Raw genomic sequence first — 22281 nt, 5'->3', positions numbered from 1 at the left:
CCATACCCCTGCCATATTAGTTTAATTCCTCTCCAACAGCACTAACAAAGACTCCCTCTAGGACATTGGTTCCGATCCTGCCCAGGTGCAGACTGTCCGGTTTGTACTGGTCCCACCTTCCCCAGAACCGGTTCCAATGTCCCAGGAATTTGAATCTCTCCCTTCTGCACCATTTCTCAAGCCACGAATTAATCTGAGCTATCCTGCGATTCCTACTCAGACTAACACGTGGCACTGGTAGCAATCCTGAGATTACTACTTTTGAGGTCCTACTTTTTAATTTAACTCCTAGCTCCCTAAATTCGTCTCGTAAGACCTCATCCCGTTTTTTACCTATGTCGTTGGTACCTATATGCATCACGACAACTGGCTGTTCATCCTCCCTTTTCAGAATGTCCTGCACCCGCTCAGAGACATCCTTGACCCTTGCACCAGGGAAGCAACATACCATCCTGGAGTCTCGGTTGTGGCCGCAGAAACACCTATCTATTCCCTTTACAATTGAATCCCCTATCACTATCGCTCTCCCACTCTTTTTCCGCCCTCCTGTGCAGCAGTGCCAGCCACGGTGCCATGAACTTGGCTGCTGCTGCTCTCCCCTGATGAGTCATCCCCCCTCAACAGTACCCAAAGCGGTGTATCTGTTTTGCAGGGGGATGACCGCAAGGGACCCCTGCACTACTCTTCCTGTTGGTCTTCCATTCCCAATCTGGCTGTGGACCCTTTACCTGTGGTAAGACCAACTCACTAAACGTGCTATTCCCGTCATTCTCAGCATCGTGCATGCTCCAGAGTGAATCCACCCGCAGCTCCAGCTCCGCAACGCGGTCCGTCAGGAGCTGGAGGCGGACACACTTCCCGCACACGTAGTCGTCAGGGACACCGGAAGTGTTCCTGACTTCCCACATAGTACAGGAGGAGCATAACACGTGTCCGAGCTCTCCTGCCATGACTTAACCCTTAGATACACTTAAATTGGCAACAACAATGCTAAAAGTTAATTACTGATATATATAAGGACGGGAGAGTGGAGAGCACCAGTTCCAACTGTCGCAGAAGAGAGAGTGGAGAGCACCAGTGGAGGGAAGACGGTAGCCCATCTGGTCCATCCCAGAAACTAATACCACCTCTCAATCACCCACTCCCACAAATCCGTATTCAATTTTCCCCCGATCTACATTATCTGCCTCCAGTGCCTCCCTGGACAAAACATTCCACATGTTTATCAGCTGTGGCTCAGTTAGTAGCCCACTCGCCTATGAGTCAGAAGATTGTGGGTTCAAGTCCCACTCCAGAGACTTGAGCACAAAAATCTAGGCTGAAACTCCAGTGCAGTACTGAAGGAACGCTGCACTCAGAGTATGCCGTCTTTTGGATGAGACGTTAAACCAAGGCTCCATCTGCGCTCTCAGATGGATGTAAAAGATCCCTTGGCACTATTTTGAAAAAGAGCAAGAGTGTTATCCCCAGCGACCTGGCCAATATTTATCCCTCGATCAACATTGACAACAACTTGTATTTATATAGTGCCTTTAACGAAGTAAAATGTCCCAAGGCACTTCACAGGAGTATTATACAATAGAAAGTTTGACAACGAGCCACATAAGGAGAAATTAGAGCAGATGAGAGGTCGGTTTTAAGGAGCGTCTTAAAGGAAGAAAGGTAGAGAGGTGGAGAGGTTTCGGGAGGGAATTCCAGAGCTGAAGGCTGAATAGCTGATTATAATCAGAGATGATCAAGAGGGCAGAATTAGAGGAGCGCAGATATCTCGGGGGGGTTGTGGGGCTGGAGGAGATTACAGAGATAAGGAGGGGCGAGGCCATGGAGGGATTTGAAAACCATGCTGAGAATTTTTAAATCGAAGCATTGCTTAACCGGGAGCCAATGTAGGTCAGCGAGTACAGGAGTGACGGGCGAACAATCCATATCATTAAAAAAAGATTATCTAGTCATTATCACATTGCTGATTGTGGGAGCTTGCTGTATACAAATTGGCTGCCACGTTTCCTACATTACAACAATGACTACACTTTAAAAGTACTTCATTGGCTGTAAAGTGCTGTGGGACATCGAGGTCGTGAAAGGCACTATATAAATGCAAGTCTTTCTTTTTTCTTCTTTTCTGCTTAAAGTAGTTAACTGATCTGGCTGTACACTGTCCTTTTCTAATCTCAACATATCACTGGCTTTAATTAATGTATCGAAAACGTGGAAATCTCACCTGAGCCTGGTCTTCTCCAAAGTTAGCAATCCCAGGCTCGCAAACCTCTTCCCCATCGGTCATATTTAGGATATGTATCAGTTTGGTTACTCGTTGCTGCACTACCTCGATATCCTGCATACCTTTGCTGTAACAGGCCAATCAGAATTGAATAAAGTACTCTAGGTGTGGTTGTTCCAGTATTTTTTTTTTATAAAGAGAGTTATTATCACATCCTGGGATTTATATTCTATACTTCTGGATATATATCCCAAGATCTCGTTAACTATCATTACTGCTGCCCCATACTGTGCTGTTGGTATCAATGAGGTTTCCACAGTTACTCCCAGATCTCTCTTCTTTATTGTGTCCTATAACCTATAGCCATTTAGTTTATATGTTTTATTACTTTGTATTTATCCATATTAAATGCCATTTGTCATTCATCAGGTCACCTTCCTAATCTATCCAGGTCCCTTTCTATTTGACTGAGGCTTCTCTTTTTATTCCAGGTAGCATGAAAAGTTGTAGCATCAAAGGGAGGGAGAATTCCTACTCTGCAATAGAGAAATAGTTGTTTGTGGCTCAGGAAATTGCCAGAAAAATGACTTCAACAGTTGTCAAAGGGACATGTGGTTGTTTCTACTTGTCCACTTTCAAATAAGCTATTGCGCAAAAGGAAGGGATAACACTGACTTAAGTGCAAAAAAACGAAGGGGCTGAAATTGGCCTCTTGTGCGCCTGCCGTTAGTGCCTTTAGGAGGCGCTAACGGGGTGCAAAAGGTTTTTGTCCGGGCATAGGAAGAGGACCTCCCTGCGTGCTCTGACTCCTTCCACAAGCATATGGAGGGAGTCATCCGAGAACCTAGGTGCAGCCCTCTGCCTCTGTGCAGTCATGTTTCCAAGTGTTTGGAACAATCAAAAGCTCCAGTGTAATGACTGCACATTCCGAGATGACATTCAATTGCAATGTGGTTATGCCTCCTTTAAATCTACCGACTAAAAACGCATCATGGCTGATGTCATCAGACTCGCACCATTTAATTAGGCTGGGTAATGTGCTGGGCGGGCTTAATAGGCCTTATTAGTGAAAAGTTGATTTCTGGAGCAGGATGAAAGCAACAACAGAATCGCGACTCGTCACGCCGCCCACACCCAGTACCCTTCAAGTCTTTGATCCATAATCCCTTGATACCCTAATCTAATAAAAATATATGGCGATCTTAGTCTTGAAAATTTCAATTGATCCAGCTGCCACAGCCTTTTGTGGGAGAGAATTCCACATTTCTTGTGTGTGAAAAGGTGCTTCCTAATTTTATTCCTTAATGGCCTAGTTCTAATTTTATGATTGTAATTCTAAGTAAGGGTATACAGAGTACAGAAACAGGTCAGTCGGCCCAACTGGTCTATGCCAGTGTTTAATCTCCACATTAGCCTCCTCCCATCCCCTCTTCATCTAACCCTATCAGCATATCCTCCCTCAAGTGCTTATCTAGTGTCCCCTTAAATGCTATTTGCCTCAATTACTCCTTATGGTAGCTTAAATTCTTACCACTCTTTTGGGTAAAGAAGTTTTTCATGAATTCCCTATTGGATTTATCAGTGACTATCATATATTTATGACCTCTACTTTTGGACTTCCCCACAAATGGAAACATTTTCTCTATGTCTTCCCTATCAAACCTTTTCATTATCTTAATGGCCTCTATCAGGTCACCCCTCAGCCTTTTATTCCCTTGAGAAAAGAACCCCAGCCTGTTCAGCCTGTCCTGACTAATTCTAGCATCACCCTTGTGAATCTTTTTGCACATTCACCATCTATATCCTTTTTATAATATTGAGACCAGAACTGTGCACAGTAATCCAAAGGTGATCTAACCAAGGTTCCATACAAGGTTAACATAATTTCTCTGCTTTTCTATCCCTCTAGAAATGAACCCCAGTGCACAGTTTGCTTTTTCATGGTCTTATTAACCTGCCTTTTAGTGATTTGTGTATTTGTGCCCTTGTTCTGGATGTTTCGAGGGCAATAAGAAAATATTTTCTTACCTGACTCGGAGTACAGTAAACGAACCATCCTTCATTCCTAGTGCAAGCTGTGATCCATCGCTGCTGAAAGCAACACAGCGTACTGCCTCTTCCATGTTACAGCGTGCAATAAGAGCATGGTCAACAAGGCTCCACAAACTGCGTGCAAGAAAAAAAATGCAACATCAAATATCACAACGTAAAGAGCTTTTTGTATTGCCCTCCTAAAATAATATGACTTAACTGTTATGGTCATTGAAACTTAGTTGTTTTAATAGATATTTTATTTTTTAAACTTTTTCTAGAACATTCCTGAAGTCACACGGCAACACCAATTTCCATTTTTTCTGAAGTACTGCCAGATATAGAACGATCATGATTTACATTCCAAGATAAAATATTATTACACTGCAAGAAACATTTCACTAAATTGTAATTGCATTCACCTTTTCCAAATATATATATAAAACTTATTACTAGGCAGCAATTTTTAAAAAAACCCCGATTTTAACCTATTGTGCCCAGCGAGAATGGGGTACATTCGGGTTGAATGCCCATTTTACACCCAACTTGATTTTTGACTCCATTGAAGTCAGTGGCCTAGAAATTGGCCCACTTACTGCCACAAGTAGTTACCGTGATCCAGTCAAAAATGGCGGCTGCCACTCTGGTGCAGGTCTCAGCGACTGTGATTTTGGTGAGGGCCTTTGTGCTGATGGCCCTGGAAATGTAAATTAAGAAAGGGTGATGTCATGTATGCTACATGGCTACTGATGGTACTATCGCAAGCTGTGCCACCAGAGGGCACAGAGTGGAAGATTCGTAGGTTTATCTGTACAGGTGTGCTTGGCCTAGTATAAAAGGCAGGCCCACCAGGCGTGATGCTCACTCTGGAGTTAACTGATAAAGAACTAAGGTCACTACAGTTCAAGTACAACACACTGCCTCGTGGAGTCATTACTAGAGTATCTAAGGACACTACAATTAGCGACAAGATTACGAATTTCCACGCGGAAATGGCTACCCTTGGTACGTTGCAGCAGTTCGGCGATGGTGATGACTGGGACGCCTTTGTGGAGAGGCTAGAACATTTCTTCACAGCAAATGACCTGGCAGGAGATGACCCGGCCACACTGGCTGATAAGCGTCGCACTATCTTGCTAACCAGTTGTGAGCCCAACGTCTATGGCTTCGTCAGGGACTTGTTGGCACCAGCGACGATAACTACCAAGTCGTACAAGGAGCTCATAACCCTGATCCAGGAGCAACTCAAGCCCAAGGAGAGCATCGACACCGGTTCTACACCCACCGACGGCCCGAAGGCCAGGAAATCGTGAAGTACGCCGCAGACCTCAGGAGGCTGGAGGCACCGTGCGAGTTCGGCACCCACCTCAACGAAGCGCTGTGGGACATTTTTGTCATTGGAATTGGCCATGAGGGCCTTCTTCACAAGCTACTGTTGGCAGATACCACAGTCACACTGCAGAAGGCATCTCTGTGAGCCAGTCATTCATGACCTTGACCTGCGGCTCTAGGCAGATGTCTCACCCTCAGGACTCATACTGTGCATAGAGTGGCGCCGTTTAGAGGCTGGACTGTGGAGCGCGAACCCTCTCAGGGAAGAGAGAACAGGCCCCCGGGTTCCTTAATTCAGAATCCGCCGAGGGGGACGAATCAAGTAGCACCATGCTGGCGTTGCGGAGGGAATCACAGGGCTCACCAGTGCCGTTTTAAAGACTATGCATGCAAAGGCTGCAGCACAAAGGGCCACCTCCAGCGAATGTGTAAGAAAAATATGACTCACTGTGTCGATGAAGACTCTGCAGATGGCCATGAATCCAGCGTGGATTATGAATCGATAGACAGAGAGGCAGCCCAGTCCCATGGGGAGGTACATAGCATGTTTACTTGCACCACCGAGTGTTCCCCGCTGAAGATGGAAGTCGAGATAGAGGGAGTTCCAATCTTCATGGAAGTGGACATGGGGGTGAGCCAGTCAGTGATGAATCAAGGAGCCTTTGAGAGGCTATGGGACAATCAGGCTGAACGACCCGAGTTGGTCCCTGTTCAGGCAAAGCTGCGCACCTACACCAATGAAATCATCCCAGTCATTGGTTGTGCGAATGTAAAGGTACTCCATGATGGCACGGTGCACAAGTTACCTCTGTGGATTGTTGCAGCAGAAGGTGGATGGAGAAGATCCACTCGAAGTGTGTAGACTTCACCCCTCCAGTGATCGAAGCCCTCTGCGCTCAGAGGCAAAGCAAGCCCTCACCTGAGAGTGGACCCGGCACCGGAGAGCAGACCAGCACAGCACCCGAGGCACGGACCGCACAGCATGACTGCATAGAGATGATCCAGATGAGACTATTGTGTTCCTAACACAGATGAGACTGCACACAGGGAGGTTAAAGTAACAGTGACCTCAGTCTTTATTAAGACACTCCAGAGTGAGGAACAGGCCTGAGGGGCCGACTTATATACAATGCTCCCAAGGGATGCTGGGATCCCTTGGGACTTCAGGGGATGCACTCCCTGGTGGCGGAACATGGGAGTGCATGCTTTACAGCTACACAACATCACTCCCCCACAAAGTCAAAGTGAAAACTATTTACAAGGTGATTTATCTTTTGAAACACATCCATGACCATCAACAAGTCTGTGGGCTGCGCCACCATCAACAAGTTTGCAGGCTGCGCCATTTCCACCCTCGTGGTGGGTAATGGTAGCCGACTGAGAGCATCTGCATAGTTCTCGGTGCCTGGCCTGTGACGGATGGTATAGTTAGACGCTGATAGCGCGAGTGCCCACCTTTGCATGCAGGCTGAGGCATTAGTATTTATCCCCTTGTTTTCCGCGAACAGGGATATGAGGGGCTTGTGATCGGTTTCCAGCTCAAATTTGAGGCCAAACAGGTACTGATGCATTTTCTTTACCCCGAACACATACGTTAATGCCTCTTTCTCAATCATGCTGCAGGCCCTCTCGGCCTTGGACAAGTTCCTGGAGGCATAGGCGACAGATTGCAACTTCCCCGCAACGTTAGCTTGTTGTAATACACACCCGACTTCGTACGACGACGCCTCACATGCTAGCACAAGTCTTTTACACGGGTTATACAATAAAAGCAGCTTGTTGGAGCATAAAATGTTTCTGGCTTTCTCAAAAGCAATTACTTGTTTTTTTTCCCCCATATCCAGTTCTCACCTTTACACAATAACACATGTAGAGGCTCTAAGAGGGTGCTTAACCCTGGTAGGAAGTTACCAAAATAGTTGAGGAGTCCCAGGAACGACCTGTGACGTTCTGTGGCCTGGGTGCGTTCCTGATAGCCTCTGTCTTGGCGTCTGTGGGCCGAATGTTGTCCTCCGCGATCTTTCTCCCCAAAAACTCCACTTCTGTTGCCATGAAGACACATTTCGTCCTCTTCAGCCACAGCCCTACGTGATCCAGTCGCTGGAGGACTCCCTCCAGGTTTGTAGGTGCTCGACGGTGTCCTGACCCGTGACCAATATGTCGTCCTGAAACACCACTGTGCGTGATATCGACTTGAGTAGGCCCTCCAAGTTTCTCTGGAAGATCGCTGCAGCCGACCGAATTCCAAACGGGCATCTGTTGTAGATGAACAGTCCCTTGTGCGTGTTGATCGCCACAAATCCTGACCATGCCATCACTTTTGAGTACTGGAACAATCAGGCTGGCCCACTCACTGAATTCCACTGGGGAGATGATGCCCTCGCATTGCAGCCTGTCCAGCACCATTTCCACTCTCTCCCTCATCATGTGAGGTACCGCTCGCGCCTTGTGGTGAATGGGTCGTGCCTCTGGGACCAAGTGGATCCGCACCTTCGCCCGGAAAAGTTTTCAATGTCTGGCTCAAAATGGGAAGGAAATTTGTTAAGAACCTGGGTACATGAGACCTCATCGACATGTGATAGCACTCGGATGTCATCCCAGTACCAGCGGATTTTGCCCAGCCAGCTCCTTTCAAGCAGTGTGGGGCCATCGCCCGGGACAATCCAGAATAGCAGTTCATGCACCGTGCCCTCGTAGGTGACCTTGACCATGGCGCTGCCCAGGACAGTGATAAGCTCTTTGGTGTACATTCTCAGTTTCGTGTGGATGGGGCTCAGGGATGGTCTGAGTGCCTTGTTGCACCACAGTCTCTTAAACATCTTTTTACTCATGATGGATTGGCTATCGCCAGTGTCCCGTTCCATGGCTATGGGTAAGCCATTCAATTTTACATTTAGCATTACAGGTAGACCCCGAAAATTTGTGCACCCCTTGTACTTCAGCATCTGCTTCCTTTCTGAGGCTCGAAATTGCTTTGATCCACCATGGACTGATCTTCCTCTGCCACATGGTGGTTAGCAGGTTTTGCAGAGCTTGCAGCTCATCTACAAGCTCGTTGGAGGTGCCCCATTGTTCCACAGCTCTTGCAAACATACCCTTTGAAGCAGCATGAATAGGCTGAATGGAAGTCTCCACAACGCCAACAAGGTGTGAATTGCCTTGCAGTCATCCTTTGTTGCGGACTCAGTCATCTGGGTCACCTGAGGCCAGCTGGCAGTTGCAGACTCGTGGTTTCTGCCCTGTACATTTCTGCTCGCAAACACAGTTCCAGTTAATTTATGAACATTGCTAGCACTTGTGTGCTGAGAGATTTGTTTGGTGTTATCACTAGTAGACATAAACGCCTGTGCTATCACAATGGCCTTACTGAGGGTCTGTGTCTCTACAGTCAAACGTTTTCGTAGGATGGTCTCGTGGCCAATGCCCAGTACAAAAAAGTCTCTGAGCATTTGCTCCAGGTAGCCATCAAAATCACACTGTCCTGCAAGTCGCCTTAGCTCGGCGACGTAGCTCACCACTTCCTGACTTTCAGATTGCTGGCACGTGTAGAACCGATACCTCGCCATTAGCACACTCTCCCTTGGGTTAAAATGCTCCCGAACTAGTGCACACAGCTCCTCATACGACTTATTTGTGGGTTTCACCGGAGCCAGAAGATTCTTCATGAGGCTGTAGGTTGGTGCCCCGCAGGCCGAGGAGGACCACTCTCCTTTTTGCAGCGCTTCCTTCTCCGTCCAACTCGTTGGCTACAAAGTACTGGTCTAGCCGTTTGACATAGGCTTCCCAGTCCTCATCCTCTGAGAACTTCTCCAGGATGCCCTCAGTTTGCTGCATCTTTGCGTTGGATTCATACACTCGTCGCCAGTTATTGTGTTCCTAACACAGATGAGAATGCACACAGGGAGGTTAAAGTAACAGTGACCTCAGTCTTTATTAAGACACTCCAGAGTGAGGAACAGGCTTATATACAGTGCTCCCAAGGGATGCTAGAATCCCTTGGGACTTCAGGGGATGCACTCCCTGGTGGCAGAGCATGGGAGTGCATGCTTTACAGATACACAACAGAGATGACCCGAACACACCTTCCAGGCTCCAGTGGCAGGACTCTAGAGAAAGAAAATCGGATCCAGAAGCGACTGCCCAACTTCGGAGGCAGAACCCGGGGAGAAGAGGATCACCACAGTCGACATCGTGGACGAAGGAAAGATGGCGCCCAAACCACAAGGTGAGGTGGTTAAGACCAAGATGGCCGTGGCCAGACCACGAGATGCAGCACTGATGGAGCAACACATGGCACCAAACGGAGATGCGGATTGGGGTAAAGCAAGCAAGGCTCTCTTAAAGGAGGCCTGCAACCCATTACAATTAAAGGGACAGTTCCACACACTCAAGCAATGTAATAAGAACTGTAAGTCAGAGACAAAATGTGTAACTGATCATGTAAAATGTGTAACTGATAATCTGAATTGTGTACATGCAACCAGCGAGGAAAAGTTGCGCGAATGCGATCGGATCCACAGAGTGTCCATCATAAGTAAGGAAGAGTTGTACGATGCAGGATTTCAACTGCACACAGCCAATGCAGCGGGCAGCCACCCATCAGGTGCACACAGATCCAGCGAGCTACCCAATGCTGTAGCCTGCGTCCCGGAGACCAGAGTCATGCATCATGAAGTGTGGCCACAAACAGCCAACACACACGAGCTGCAGAGCAAGTTACCTCAGCAGGGCAACGGCACCGGCATCAACACCATGCCCCTGGTCAGCTCCACCTCTCAGGCAACCGATGGCACCAACTGCCACAAGCCTGAAGGAGCAGATTGTACTAAGGCGCAGACCCCAGACCCCACTGTCACCAAGGCCATACCCCTAGATGTAGGGTCACCCACCACTGTTCCCCCAAAGGAAACAGGCACCAGCCAGGATTCCAAACCAAACGACGCTCAGGCCAGCGAGTTCGCAATTCCCTGTGCACTGCTTGACAACAGCTCCTCAGGGAACAGCAGCCACCCGGGGGGCAAAAAAGGACAGGGAGGTCACAGGCATTTGTGAACTGTCCCGACGCTAGGGACCACGGCAACAGCCCCGAGAGCAGGCCACGCGAACCAACCGAGTTCCCCTCGTCAGCACCGGGCACTAATCCATCACCAAACTGCAGGGACACAACCCAGCAGCTCCGGAACTAGCTTGTCCTCGCGCACTGTCACTGCAGCGATAAGGCGTCTAACACACTTGTCGCACCACGGAACCAGACACACAAAAAAATGCAAACCCCACTTACCAGAAATTGAATGTACATGAATGCCAGGAGCCCCCGCCATAATCGATGTGGGGGGGGGGGCGAGAATGGAGTGGTCAGGGACACATACATTAACAGCAACCACCAGCATGCTACTGCACCAACTACTCACCCAAGGTTGAAGTGACCCGTCAAGGGTCAACCAGAGCCCACATAGAGCTAAGCCCAGAGCACAGTCAATGCAGAGGCGATTTGCACTGAGGGCTCAGGCTTTTAAGCTTTTGGACTGGAATGTTTTTTATTTTATTGAAGTAATGGCTTGGTAGAATACATGTTAAATGTTTATTAAGTTTGCAGGGAGTGCTACTGGATGCTGGCCTCAGATGGTAACGGAAGGCCTCCGAGAAGACAGAAAATGCTGGAAATACTCAGCAGATCGGGCAACATCTGTGGAGAGAGAAACAGAGTTCACATCTCAGGTCAAGATGCTGCCTGATCTGCTGAGTATTTCTAGGATTTTTTGCTTTCATTTCAGATTTCCAGCATCTGCTCGCAGAGGAAAGAGGAAGACGCAGAAGCGGAAGACGCAGAAGAGGAGGAAGCATAAGGAAGGATGCAACCCAGACAACTCTTTCTGGCTGGGATATCTGGAATGGAATCATCTGCCTACAGTACAGTGACCACATCCCCAATTCCCGTTTCAACATTTGTCCTACACCTTACCTTCCCCTCTGTTACTATCCATCACAGCATCCTCTTGGCCACAATGCAAACTTTCCAATCCAACTTTACACATCTATCCATCCAATATGACATCAAGAAATCAACTCATCACCCTTATGCATTCCCTTAGTGACTGTCTTGCGTGTGTCTTTGCCTATCCTACTGATGTCACGCAGTAACAGTGGCTGAGAGTGTGAAATTGAGTGATGGTGTTTCTTTTTCTTCTTCACTTCCCTCTCCCTCTTCTTGGTCAACCACTGACTGGGCAGGCTGCATTTCTTGGGTGTGTGAAATCAGGAAGGCACAAGGGTAGAGTTGTGGTGTGGGGAGGGCGGGAAAGCAAGAAGTGCATGCCAGAAGGAAGATAACGTATGAGGATACCAGCATCTTGTATCAGCCTGCTAAGAATGGCCAGCACCATCTCCTCCAAGAGGGTGAGGTGAAGCTAGGAATGGAAAGTGTGCCTCATGATTGGTACAGATTGTTGATAGGTGAGTGATTGGGCAGAGGGTGAATGGGGGGCAAGAGTTGTGCATTGAGAAGTGTGTGAGGCTAGTGGTGCAGTTGGTAGGAGACAGATTTTGAAGATGAACTGATCTTGATCACTGGTCTGAGGTCATGAAGCTTCTTCGGGCACCGGAGCCAGGGGATGGGGACGATACTGCTAGCAGTGATGACCTTGGTGATTTGGTGTCACATCATTCTTTCTGGAGGGCCTCCTGACCCCTGTGGGTAGAGGACCTCTGTTGCAGGGCTGACGTCCTGCACAAAGCTGGAGTGCTGCGTGCAAGACCCTGGGTGCCCTTTCCCTGACTTGCTGAGCCATTTGTGTTAATGCTGAAGCACTTTTCCCATTTTCTCAGACAAATAAGGAAATTCAGCTTTAAGAGCTGAAGAGTTCCATTTGGGAATTCTTTTCAATGCTAATTATTTTTTCAGAAGGCAGCTGAGCTGTAAGGGCTAAAAACTGCATATTTTTACATCATTTTTATTTTTTATAATTTCAGAAGGCCATTTTAAGAAAAGGACAATGCACTGCCCTTCTAAGAATATCACAATGCTTTGTGAAATCAAAGTCTCGCTTTCAGAGGCTAAAGAATGTTTAAAAGAGTTAAAGACATAATAGAAACAAATATCACAGAATAGCTAAAGCAATGAGACGGACACCCAAGGTAGAGACAAGATGGGAGACACTAAAAGCCTGTAAATCAGATCTGAAAGTAAAGCAAGAGATGCTGGCAAAATACAGTTGGGCCTGCTGGCCCGAAAAGAGAACAAAGAAGTTACCTAACATCATGAGTGCAAACTCCCCCGTCAGTGCTGTGTTCTGACAAGGTATATTCACCTTAAGCATCAATCAACTTCTTCCCTGGACATCAATTGACCTACCCCATTTCACCAGCATTCTCCACTGTAAAGAAAATAAAGTCTATAGGATTACAGAGGATATATAGCACAGAGACAGGGCATTCGGCCCAACCAGTCCATGCCAGCGTTTATGCTCCACTCGAGCCTCCTCCCGTCATTCCTCATCTAACTCTATCAGAATATCTATCTGTCCTTCCCAAAGCCTGCCCCCAGCCAAGCCTCGGATCACTTACCATCTCACCGAAGAGCGCTGCTCAGCGCCGAGCTTACGGCCCGCATCTCGCCGTCGGCAATTAGGCTCATACAGCAGTGACTGGTCTCCAGTTGTCTTGGACCCCCCTGCCACTGGACCAAGACCTTGCTCAGCTAAGCCCGTGTGGTAGCCGGTGTGCAACAGCTACCCCATGTTAAAAGAACTCACACACAGGCACCTTCCACCCTCTCAGCATAACCTTCTATTCCCTTCTCCCTCATATGCTTATCTTGCATCCCCTTAAATGCATCTATACGATTCGCTTCAACCACTCCCTGTTGTAGCGAATTCCACATTTTCACAACTCTCTGGGTAGATGTTCTGAATTCCTGTTTTGATTTCTTGGTGAATATATTATATTAATGGCTTCTAGTTTTGCTCTTCCCCACAAGTGGAAACATTTGAGGATGTAACGAGCAGAGTGGATAAGGACAAACCAGTGGATGTGGTGTGTTTGATAAGGTGCCACATAAAAGGTTACTGCAGAAGCTAAAAGCTCACGGGATTGGGGGTAATATATTAGCATGGATAGCGGATTGGCTAACTAACAGAAAACAGAGAGTCGGGAAAAATGGCATACGATAACTAATGGGGTGCCACAAGGATCGGTGCTGGGGCCTCAACTATTTACAATCTATATTAATGACTTGGATGAAGGGACCAAGTGTAATGTAGCCAAGTTTGCTGATGATACAAAGCTGGGTGGGAAAGCAAATTGTGAGGAGGACACAAAAAATCTGCAAAGGGATATAGACAGACTAAGTGAGTGGGCAAAAATCTGGCAGATGGAGTATAATGTGGGAAAGTGTGAGGTTATCCACTTTGGCAGGAAAAATAAAAAAGCAAATTATTATTTAAATGGAGAGAAATTACAAAATACTGCAGTACAGAGGGACCTCGGGGTCCTTGTGCATGAAACTCAAAATGTTAGTGTTATATTTGTATATTTGTATACAGCCACCAGAGGGCTCATTCCCTGGAGTCCCAAGGGATCCCATAATCTCTTGGGAGCACAGGTATTTAAGGAGGCTTTGCAGGTTGGAGAGGCACTCTGGAGACCTGCAATAAAAGACTACGGTCACACTTTACTTTGAGCTCACAGTGTTCAGTCTGACTCTTTTTCCATACACAACAGTTAGTATGCAGGCACAGCAAGTAATCAGGAAGGCAAATGAAATGTTGGCCTTTATTGCAAAGGGGATAGAGCATAAAAGCAGAGAAGTCCTGCTACAACTGTACAGGGTATTGGTGAGGCCACACCTAGAGTACTGCGTACAGTTTTGGTCTCCTTATGTAAGGAGGGATATACTTGCATTGGAGGCGGTTCAGAAAAGGTTCAACTAGATTGATTCTTGAGATGAAGGGGTTTACTTATGAAGAAAGTTTGCACAAGTTGGGCCTATACTCATTGGAGTTTAGAAGAATGAGAGGCGATCTTATTGAAACATATAAGATACTGAAGGGGCTCAACAAGGTAGATGCAGAGGGGATGTTTCCCCTCGTAGGGAATTTTGAACTAGGGGGCATAGTTTCAAAATAAAGGGTCGCCATTTAGAACGGAGATGAGGAGGAATTTCATCTCTCAGATGGTCGTAAATCTGTGGAATTCTCTGCCCCAGAGAGCTGTCGAGGCTGGGTTATTGAATATATTTAAGGTGGAGATAGACAGATTTTTGAATGATAAGGGAGTGAAGGGTTATGGGGAGTGGGCAGGGAAGTGGATTTGAGCCCGATCAGCCATGACCTTATTAAATAGCGGAGCAAGCTCGAGGGGCCAAATGACCTACGCCTGCTCCTATTTCTCTGTATCAAATCTATCAAAAACTTTCATAATTTTAAAGACCTCTATTAGGTCACCCCTCAGCCTTCTCTTTTCAAGTTAAGGTCTCAAGTTACTAAATTCAATGTTCAGCGTAGGAGACTGCAGAGTGCCCAGGACAAAGATAAGTTGCTGTTCCCGGAGCTTATGCTGATCATTACAAGTGGTCAAAACAGAGAGGTAAGAGAGGGAAAGGGACAGATAATTAAAGAAATGAGTCAGAGAGAGTCAGGGTTAAACTTGTAGAAAGAGTAGAGATGTTTGGCAAAACGGTCACCTAATTTTTGATATCCTAGCGTAGAACACAGTGAGCAACGAAAATAGTATATTAAATATAGTGTAGCAGTGCAAAATGGACATCCAGGGGTGGAAAATGGATGGAAGTTCCACCTTGCAGGAACTGTACACTTCGCAAACTAATGCACTTTCCAGCAGTTGGGCCCTGCAGCAGTGGGACCCACCCACCTCAAGCAAGCAGACATGCCATTTAAACATAAATTAAGGGTGTTTCCATCCTACACACTATTTCCTGCCGTTCTGGTATGCAGGCTATCAGATGCTCTGTGAAATGGCTTCCAAGGTTGCTTGACAGTGATAAGTATATTGGAGATCATGGAATAGATATATTGTTAAGTGTAGTTTAGCCATTTCTTATTCATTTTTGTTTGTTGGTTCCCTGCTTGAACTTAGGTTCCCTTATGTACCAATTGTTGTAAATCATTGCTCCCAGCACCATTACTGACATCAATGGAATTCTCAATGGGACTCCTATTATTTGGCAAGTTTGGAAGAGGAGGATCTATGGAAGGCTGAACAAAAGATGCTCTGTGCCCATCCACTGGAGTCCACACACACACACATCTACCTAGGTGAACACACCTTGCTTTGCAGACAAAGCTGTGACTGCAAACCTAATATCACCATTGACACCTGTGAACAGCCTGCATGCCAACGTGGATGTCAGCAAGTGACAAAGGATCATACAGCTAGGCTGTTTCACAATAACTTAAGGATGATGCCCATGGAAAATGTGAGTGCGGCAAGGCTTTCAATTATATTGCATCAAAACATTCCTCAGAAGGTGCCCAATTATAGTATGGCATGCTTTCAATGACACTGCATGAAATAAAGCATTCCCAGGTGAGCAAAAGACAGTGTAACTAGATTGACCACACCCACTGAATTGCTGCCAACCATTTCTGCAGGCCCCAGCACACTTACCTGGCAATGGCCATGGAGAACTGTCTTCAGAGGGTCTAGGTCAGGAGCAAGCCAGATGTAGTGTTTTGCCATCTATTGCATGGGTACCTGCAGCTATCATGCATCATAAGACTGGCATATCTCGTGACAGTAACAATTAATTTTGGTGTGAAACTTCACTCCATCTCTTCGCAAACTTGCTGCTGTGCTGCCCCGTGGCAGAGGATCAACCTTCCTTGCAACCACCACAAGCAGCACCACCTCGACTTCAGGAGGCACCAAACAGAGGGTTGAGTACTAAGTTTTCCTGTCACTTGTCTCCAAACTCATTCCTGCACCTTGGGTTTACTTTCCATTCATATTTTACCTATCATTTCTTCGAAGCCCCCACCCCTTTTAGCTTTGGCAAAAGATGCTAACTAATTGAGATGGCTTCTGAGCCTTTCCAAAGGCTTTCAAAATGTTATCCCATTATTCTGACAGTCCCTTTAAATATCATTTACATGTAGTTTTTTGTCCCGACCACAAATGTACTCTCTCCATCTGTCAAATGGAGAGAAATTGGTCCCTGTTATGCCAGTTTTTTGGACGAAATAGTAGTGTTGGGGGACTAATTTCAGAACACAATCTATCAATTCCCCCCAGATGTACACAGGCTGCCAAATTGGAAGATGCGAGTTCCAAGCATCCAGGGCACCCGCCTGAAACAGAAGTTTGGTGCCTTGAATAGGCTAATCAACAACCTTACCCTTTTTCGGATATTCATCATAAACTGGGCCGAGCAGTTTTGCTGGGTCTACAGTGGTCTAACCAGCTGGAGAGGACCACTAGAGGTCGCTGATGAAAAGGCAAGTTAAATTTTTTATACTTCCGGTTACGTGGAGCTAGGAGGTGCACAACAATACTGTTGGCTTGGGGGTCACCCCCTCTGGTTCATCTCCCACCCGGCACTCCCGCTCCAGGAACAAGAGTGAAATCAGGAACCACTTTTTCACACAATGGGTAGTGGATATCTGGAACCGTCTCCCCAAAAGGCTGTGGATACTTGATCAATTGAAAGTGTCAAGACTTCCGCCTGAATCAGGTGGAAGTCTCATCGCTGCATGATAATTGGGGTACTATGATGTTCCTATAATGTGGTTGTAGCCCAGATTATTCTTGTAGAGCCCAGAGGAGCACTTCTGCTCTTCCTAATCCCACAAAAATCATTTTAAACTTACTGTGGCTGAAATTGGGCTCCTGTGCACCTGCTGGGCAGCAAATGGGTTTTTATCCGGGCGTGGCGAGAACAGTGCCCCCCGCACAATTGGGCAGGGATTTTGCGGAGCCGCTAAAAGGTAGTGTCCCATTCCTGCTGGTAGCACTCAGCTTGTCTGCACCCGGCAATGATGACATTATCGCCGTGCACAGTGCCTTGTTACCGCCCCAGATAGAAATTCAGTCTCGCCCCCCTCACTTACCGCTTGGTGCTGACAACGACAGCTTCAGCTGAGTTGCAGTTGTGAGTCTGCTGGAGGAGCGCTATTTAAAGACCCCATCTTTACTAACAATTTTTGTTGGCTATTACTCTGTGCAGCTTGCCATAAGAACATAAAAAACAGGAGCAGAAATAGGCCATATGGGCCCCTCGAGCGTGCTCCGCCATTCAATAAGAGCATGGCTGATCTGATCATGGACTCAGCTCCATCTCCCTGCCTGCTCCCCATAACCCTTTACTCCCTTATCACTCAAAAATCTGTCTATCTCCATCTTAAATATATTCAGTGACCCAGCCTCCACAGCTCTCTGGGGCAGAGAATTCCATAGATTTACAACCCTCAGAAGAAATTTCTTCTCATCTCAGTTTAAACGTTTATTCTAAGACTATATCCCCTAGCTTTAGTTTCCCTACGAGGGAAAACATCCTCTCTGCATCCACCTTGTCGAGCCCCCTCATTATCTTATAAGTTTCAATACGATCACCTCTCATTCTTCTGAACTCCAATGTGTATAGACCCAACCTACCCTCATAAGTTAAGCCCCTCATCTCTGGAATCAACCTGGTGAACTTTCTCTGAACAGCCTCCAATGCAAGTATATCCTTCCTTAAATACAGAGACCAAAACTGTATGCAGTATTCCAGGTGTGGTCTCACCAATACCCTGTAAAATTGTAGCAGGACTTCTCTGCTTTTATATTCTATCCCCCTTGCAATAAAGACCAACATTGCATTTGCCTTCCTGATTACTTGCTGTACCTGCATACTAACTTTTTGTGTTTCATGCAGAAGGACCGCCAGGTCTCACTACACTGCAGCACTTTGCAATTTTTCTCCATTTAAATAATAACTTTCTCTTTGATTTTTTTCTGCCAAAGTGCATGACCTCACACTTTCCAACATTATTACTCCATCTGCCAAATGTTTGCCCACCACTTAGCCTGTCTATATCTCTTTGCAGATTTTTTGTGACCTCCTCACAATTTGCTTTCCCACCCATCTTTGTGTCATCAGCAAACTTAGCTACATTACACTCGGTCCCTTCATCCAATATAGATTGTAAATAGTTGAGGACCCAGCACCGATCTCTGTGGCACCCCACTAGTCACTGTTTGCCAACCGGAAAATGACCCATTTATCCCGACTCTCTGTTTTCTGTTAGTTAACCAATCCTCTATCCATGCTAATATATTACCCCCAACCCCGTGAGCTTTTATCTTGTGCAGTAACCTCTTATGTCATCATCATAGGCAGTCCCTCGGAATCAAGGAAGACTTGCTTCCACTCTAAAAATGTGTTCTTAGGTGACTGAACAGTCCAATACGAGAACCACAGACTCGGTCACAGGTGGGACAGACAGTCGTTGAAAGAAAGGGCGGGTGAGACTGATTTGCCACACGCTCCTTCCGCTGCCTGCACTTGGTCTCTGCATGCTTTCGGCGATGAGACACGAGGTGCTCAGCACCCTCCTGGATGCACTTCCTCCACTTAGGGTGGTCTTTGGCCAGGGACTCCCAGGTGTCGGTGGGGATGTTGCATTTAATCAGGAGGCTTTGAAGGTATCCTTGAAACGTTTCCTCTGCCCACCTTTGGCTTGTTTGCCATCAAGGAGTTCCGAGTAGAGCGCTTGCTTTGGGAGTCTTGTGTCAGGCATGCAAACAATGTGGTCCACCCAGCGGAGCTGGTAGAGTGTGGCCAGTGCTTCAATGCTGGGGATGCTGGCCTGGTCGAGGACGCTAACGTTGGTGCATCTGTCCTCCCAGGGGATTTGCAGGATCTTACGGAGATATCGTTGGTGGTATTTCTCCAGCGATTTGAGGTGTCTACTGTACATGGTCCACGTCTCTGAGCCATACAGGAGGGCGGGTATTACTACGGCCCTGTAGACCATGAGCTTCGTGGCAGATTTGAGGGCCTGATTTTCAAGCACTCTTTTCCTCAGGTGGCCGAAGGCTGCACTGGCGCACTGGAGGCAGTGTTGAATCTCGTCATCAATGTCTGCCCTTGTTGGTAAGAGACTCCTGAGGTATGGAAAGTGGTCGATGTTGTCCAGGGCCGCGCTGCGGATCTTGATGACTGTGGGGAGGGGGGAAGTGCTGTGTGGCGGGAACAGGCTGGTGGAGGACCTTTGTCTTACGGATGTTTAGTGTAAGGCCCATACTTTCGTATGCCTCAGTGAAGATGTTGACTATGACTTGGGAGTTTAGCCTCTGAATGTGTGCAGACGTAAGCGTCGTCCGCGTACTGTAGCTCGATGACAGAGGTTGGGACGGTCTTGGATCCGGCCTGGAGACGACGATGAAGGTTGAACAAGTTCCCACCGGTTCTGTAGTTTAGTTCCACTCCAGCGGGGAGCGTGTTGAGTCTGAGGCGGAGCATGGCAGCAAGGAAGATTGAGAGGAGGGTTGGTGCAATGACGTAGCCCTGCTTAACTCCAGTCCGGGCGTGGATTAGGTCTGTAATGGATCTCTTGGTAAGGAACATGGCTTGCATGTCATCGTGGAGCAGGCAGAAGATGGTGACGAACTCTTGGGGGCAGCTGAAACGGAGGAGGATGCTCCACGTGGTTGACAGCGTCAAAGGCCTTTGTGAGGTCAAAGAAGGCCATGTACAAGGATTGGGGTGATGTTCCCTGCATTTCTCTTGCAGCTGTCGCGCTGTAAAAACCATGTCCGTTGTATCCCATAGGGGACGAAATCCGCACTGTGACTCTGGGAGGAGCTCCTCAGCCACAAGGAGAAGACGGTTGAGGAGGTTTCTATCGATGACTTTCCCAGTGGCTGATAACAGGGAGATTCCTCTGTAGTTGCCGCAGTCGGACTTGTCCCCTTTTTTAAAGATGGTCACGATTACTGCATCTGAGATCTCCCGGCATGCTCCCCTCCTTCCAGATGAGAAAGATAAGGTCATGCATTCGTGCAAGTGCCTCTTCGCCATATTTTAGTGCCTCAGTGGGGATTCCATCTACTCCCGTAGCCTTATTGTTCTTAAGCTGGCTGATGGCTTTTTCTACCTCGTGCAGGGCTGGAGTTTTGCTGAGGTGGTGGCGGGTAGCATGCTGCAGGATGGAGTCGAGGACACTCGAGTCAAAGGCAGAGTCTCGGTTGAGGAGATCTTCGAAATGCTCCTTCCAGCGGGCTTTGACTGCCTCGGTGTCCTTGATGAGTGTTGCCCCGTTCTTGGCCAGCAGTGGGGTGGGGCCTTGGGTGTTTGGGCTGTAGGTGGCCTTGACTGCGGTGAAGAATCCTCATACATCATGGCTGTCGGCCAGCTGCTGAATCTCCTGTGCTTTCTCCACCCACCATCTGTTCTTTTGGTTGCGGGTTTTTTGTTGGACCTTGGCCCTTAGCCGCCTGTAATTATGCCTTGCTGCTCCAGAGTTGGGATGTTGTTTTAGGCTCAGAAATGCTCTGTGCTTGCGATTTATTAGCTCTTGGATCTCCTGGTCATTCTCATCAAACCAGTCCTGGCGTTTCCAGGTTGAGTGACTGAGTGTCTCTTCGCAGGCACTGGTTATGGAGGCCTGGAGGGCAGACCAAGCACTGTGGGCATTTTGCATCTCGGCGTCATCAAGGGACGCCAGATAAGCAGTGAGACGCTGACTGTATAGGGCTCTCTTAGCTGGGTCTTTGAGTGCCCCGGCATTTACTTTTTTGTGGCACTGCTTCTGCTGCCATTGTCGCTTTGGGGCTATGTTGATGTTTATGACGGAACGGATTAGGCGGTGAACCATCCAGCAGTCATCAGCTCCTGTTATAAGAACATAAGAAATAGGAACAGGAGTAGGCCATATGACCCCTCGAGCCTGCTCCGCCATTCAATAAGATAATGGCTGATCTGATCATAGACTCAGCTACATTTCCCTGCCCACTCCCCATAACCCTTTATCCCCTTATCGTTTAAGAAACTGTCTATTTCTGTCTTAAATTTATTCAATGTCCCAGCTTTCACAGCTCTCTTCGGCAGCGAATTCCAGATTTACAACCCTCAGAGAAGAAATTTCTCCTCATCTCTGTTATAATGGGTGGCCCCTTATTCTAAGATCATGCCCTCTAGTTCTAGTCTCCCCTGTCAGTGGAAACATCCTCTCTGCATCACCTTGTCAAGCCCCCTCATAATCTTATACATTTCGATAAGATTATCTCTCATTCTTCTGAATGCCAATGAGTAGAGGCCCAACCTACTCAACCTTTCCTCATAAGTCCACCCCCTCATCTCTGGAATCAACCTAGTCAACCTTCTCTGAACTGCCTCCAAAGCAAGTATATCCTTTCGTAAATATGGAAACCAAAACTGCACTCAGTATTCCAGATGTGGCCTCACCAATACCCTGTAGAGCTGTAGCAAGACTTCCCTGTTTTTATACTCCATCCCCTTTGCAATAAAGGCCAAGATTCCATTGGCCTTCCTGATCACTTGCTATACCTGCATACTATCCTTTTGTGTTTTATGCACAAGTACCCCCAGGTCCCGCTGTACTTTGCGATCTTTCTCCATTTAAATAATAACTTGCTCTTTGATTTTTTTCTGCCAAAGTGCATGACTTCACACTTTCCAACATTATACTCCATCTGCCAAATTTTTGCCTACTCACTTAGCTGGTCTATGTCCTTTTGCA

At 47.2% G+C, this 22281-nt stretch overlaps 1 protein-coding gene across 9 annotated transcripts in view; it reads right to left on the bottom strand.

Annotated features, from left to right (window-relative positions):
* LOC139273131 (echinoderm microtubule-associated protein-like 6) overlaps positions 1–22281 on the bottom strand; it is an 816712-nt gene that overhangs the window by 575895 nt on the left and 218536 nt on the right. For 8 of the 9 annotated variants that reach the window (XM_070889552.1, XM_070889554.1, XM_070889555.1 and 5 more), the window contains one exon: positions 4250–4387. In XM_070889552.1, the coding sequence (XP_070745653.1) occupies positions 4250–4387 (138 nt within the window). Of the gene's footprint in view, positions 1–2221; positions 2326–4249; positions 4388–22281 lie in introns of those variants that run through there. The other variant, XM_070889558.1, reaches the window with a different exon arrangement.

This window comes from Pristiophorus japonicus, chromosome 9 (assembly GCF_044704955.1).
Source record: "Pristiophorus japonicus isolate sPriJap1 chromosome 9, sPriJap1.hap1, whole genome shotgun sequence".
Lineage (NCBI taxonomy): Eukaryota > Metazoa > Chordata > Chondrichthyes > Pristiophoridae > Pristiophorus > Pristiophorus japonicus.
The sequence above is the reverse complement of the archived record's forward strand: the minus strand, read 5'-3'. Positions and strand labels throughout refer to the sequence as shown.